This window comes from Octopus bimaculoides, chromosome 16 (genome assembly GCF_001194135.2).
Source record: "Octopus bimaculoides isolate UCB-OBI-ISO-001 chromosome 16, ASM119413v2, whole genome shotgun sequence".
NCBI lineage: Eukaryota > Metazoa > Mollusca > Cephalopoda > Octopoda > Octopodidae > Octopus > Octopus bimaculoides.
The window spans coordinates 47043009-47046154 of record NC_068996.1 but is presented as its reverse complement, the minus strand read 5'-3'; the positions used below and the strand labels follow the sequence as shown (position 1 = coordinate 47046154).

At 37.1% G+C, this 3146-nt stretch overlaps 1 protein-coding gene across 1 annotated transcript in view; it reads right to left on the bottom strand.

The window, feature by feature from the left end:
* The window catches only part of LOC106873611 (protein ABHD11), a 227381-nt gene that overhangs the window by 61846 nt on the left and 162389 nt on the right, over nucleotides 1-3146 (bottom strand). Inside the window, exon 4 of the mRNA XM_052973734.1 lies at nucleotides 1286-1456. Within this exon, the coding sequence (XP_052829694.1) occupies nucleotides 1286-1456 (171 nt within the window). The remainder of the gene's footprint in view (nucleotides 1-1285; nucleotides 1457-3146) is intronic.

The window sequence follows — 3146 nt, the reverse complement described above, 5'->3', positions numbered from 1 at the left end:
TATATAGCAGCATATGTGCACTTTGGTCTCTTATATGTAAGTATGCATTTTTCTAAATCTTGTATGACTCTATTTCTGTCTATCAGCCCCTTCACCCTTTTTCGTTCATTCCACTCTTCGTTCTGTCATTCCCCATCTCTTACATTTCCCTGCCTTCTCTTCTTGCTCACTTTCCCTTCACTTTTCACTTCACTGTGTCCCTGTCAGTTTTTCTCACCCTTCCTTAATTCTTCTGTCCCTCTGCCTCTACCTCTCTCTCTTCTGTCCCCACGTGACCGATGTTCAGCGAAACCTGATCTTTCTCTCTTGGTTCGGCCATCAGCCGTGCAACATCTATATTCTTCCTTGTGCCTGTCAAATCTTGTATCCCTACCATAAGGCTTTATTTCCACACATGTCAGCTTAATTTAATTCATCTTTAGTCGAAAGACATCTGTTGTTAATGTCCTGTTATTTGTATTTGTATAACATTCTCTGTTTATTTTTCCGTCCTTGTTTTCGTATACATTCACTGCTTTCTTCCAAGGAATCTAATGCTTTTAGCTTAGTTTTTCCTTGGGGCTGCCCAGATTGGAGCAATCTTAAGTGTGGTTAGCCAAAATTGTAAAGATAATCTGGAACTCGACTGAGGAAAGAAAAGTCTGAATGACCTATCCTTGTTTTCTTTGTATCGTCTATCTGGGTGTTTTGTCATTCCTTTTTTGTATCACCTAACTGTCTGGATGTTTTGCGTTCTTGTCCCATTTTGTATTATATATATATATGTATATATATAAGATGTTTTGGTATCCAGAAGACCCACAAGACAGGCAAGGCTATGTGAGTGCTATGAAAAGACCGGTGTAAAACTCCCGATTCAATAATAACATGAGTGAGGATTCTAAGGCAGGTTGTGTGAGAGTGTATATAGGTGAAATAAAATAAAATGCCTTATCCTTGTTATCTTATTTTAACACACACACACACATTCATATATATATAAACACACATACACACAATTTTGTTCCAAACAAGACTTGAGCCTACTATAGTGTAAAAGACTACAAAGAAGGCAAAGGAAGGGGCTGACAAATTAAAAAGATGTCAATTGACAGAAATCTTAAAGGACTAAATATCATAGCCCAGAAGAAAACAAAACAATGGTGATGCGATTGAAAAGAAGCAGTTCAAGGAAAGAAGCTCTCAGAATAAAAGAACATGAATAACAGGGAAACTCAAGAGAGAAAACGATGTACCTGAGAAGAGAAACAATAACAGCAACAACATTATCATGATCTATACTTACTTTTAGGACAGGTTGTAACTGATCGCTGACACTTTTACGAGCTTGGACAATATTCATAGCCGGGTCTATCGAGACGTTTTTCATTGCCGTAGCGTAGAATGGAAACACATCAACTGATGGACTCACAGATGGAGCAACATCGACCACTATCAAGCTGCTTATGATTTCAGGCTGCAAGAAAATTAAAATACCATAATTGTAAATAAAATATAACAAATGATTTATAACATTGGTATACAGCCAAGAATTTTACGAGATGGTTAGGGTTATAGTTGGATTAGTACTTTTGTTTTATTGACAATCCACCTCCTCTCTCACATACACACTCAAACTCATGCTTCTGTAAAATGAAAGTGAACTTGGAGTAAAGATTGTTTGCCATCATAACATGGCAGTCCTGGTTTAGGATGAATGTTGTTGTAATTTAGCCCCAGGAGACATCGTTTCCAGCTGGCTATACGACATGATCTGTGTCCTTATATTTTCGAACAAGGGAATCTAGCACCCCCACTCAGCTCAAAACAATATCTGTGTATCGCGATTTCTGGGTTATTTCCCTTCATCAGCACAGAATAATTGTTCGGCTAGAGGTGGCACTGCCAAATTCCCATTCAAAATGTATAGTTTTCAAAGTGACAACTAGTCACTGATATATAAATTAGAAAATTACTATTTTTAAATCTCACAATGAGAAAGTGAGCTTGTGTGAGATTTGAGCTCAGGAAATGAAATTTTAGACTCTAAATTTCAGAGGAATGTAGCCGAAGATAGCAAAGCCTTTTGTCCAACATGAAGGTTATAGTATTACATTTTCTAAACCTTGTCGAGGGTGATTGATTGAGAAAGAGAGAGAGAGAAAGAGAGAGACAGACAAAGACAGACAAAGACAGACAGACAGACAAAAAGGGAGAAAGACTGAAACAGAGAGAGACACACACACACAGGGAGTGACAGGGAGAGAGACAGACAGATAGAAAGGGGTGACAGAGGAGACTGACAAAGAGTGACATAGAGAAAGAGAGTGAGAGAGAGAGATAGTAAGACAAAGAGAGATAGTAAGAAAGAGAGAGAGAGAGAGTTATGACTTTTTTCCCCATTTTTTTTTGTTTCTCCTCTACCATTGTTTAAAAAAAATTTTTTTTTTAAGTATCTTCTCTTATTACAACATACACTCACTTTATAAACACCATTATTGCAAATATCGGTTTCAAATTTTGGCACAGGGCCAGCAATTTCAGGGCAGGGGGTAAATCAATTACACCGATCTCGGTGTTCAACTGTTTTTTTTATTTCAATGACCCCCACCCACTAAAGGATGAAAAGCAAAGTTGACCTCGGCAGAATTTGAACTCAGAATGTGAAACTGGATGAAATGTTGATAAGCATTTTGTCCAATGTTCTAAGATTTCTGCCAACTCACCACTTACCATTATTGTAAATATTACAAGGTGGTAGAATCAGTAAAAATATCAAAGAAAATGCCTTGCTGTATATGGTAGGGCATTTTATGTCCTGGGTTTCAAATCCTGCCAAGGCTAACTTTCTTGTTCACCATTCCAAGGTCAATAAATTGAAATACTATTCTTTTATTCTTTTATTTGTTCCAATCATTTTTGACTGAGCCATGCTGGAGCACTGCCTTAAAGGTTTTCCTTTTTTAGTCAAAGAAATCAACCACAGGACTTATTCTTTGTAGGCCTAGCCTAGTATTTATTTTATCAGTCTCTATTGCCAAACTGCTAAGTTACAGGAACATAAACATACCAACATCAGTTGTCAAGTGATGGGGGGGGGGCAAACACAGACACAAAGACATAAATATATTACATATAAATATGTATGTATGTATGTATGTATGTAT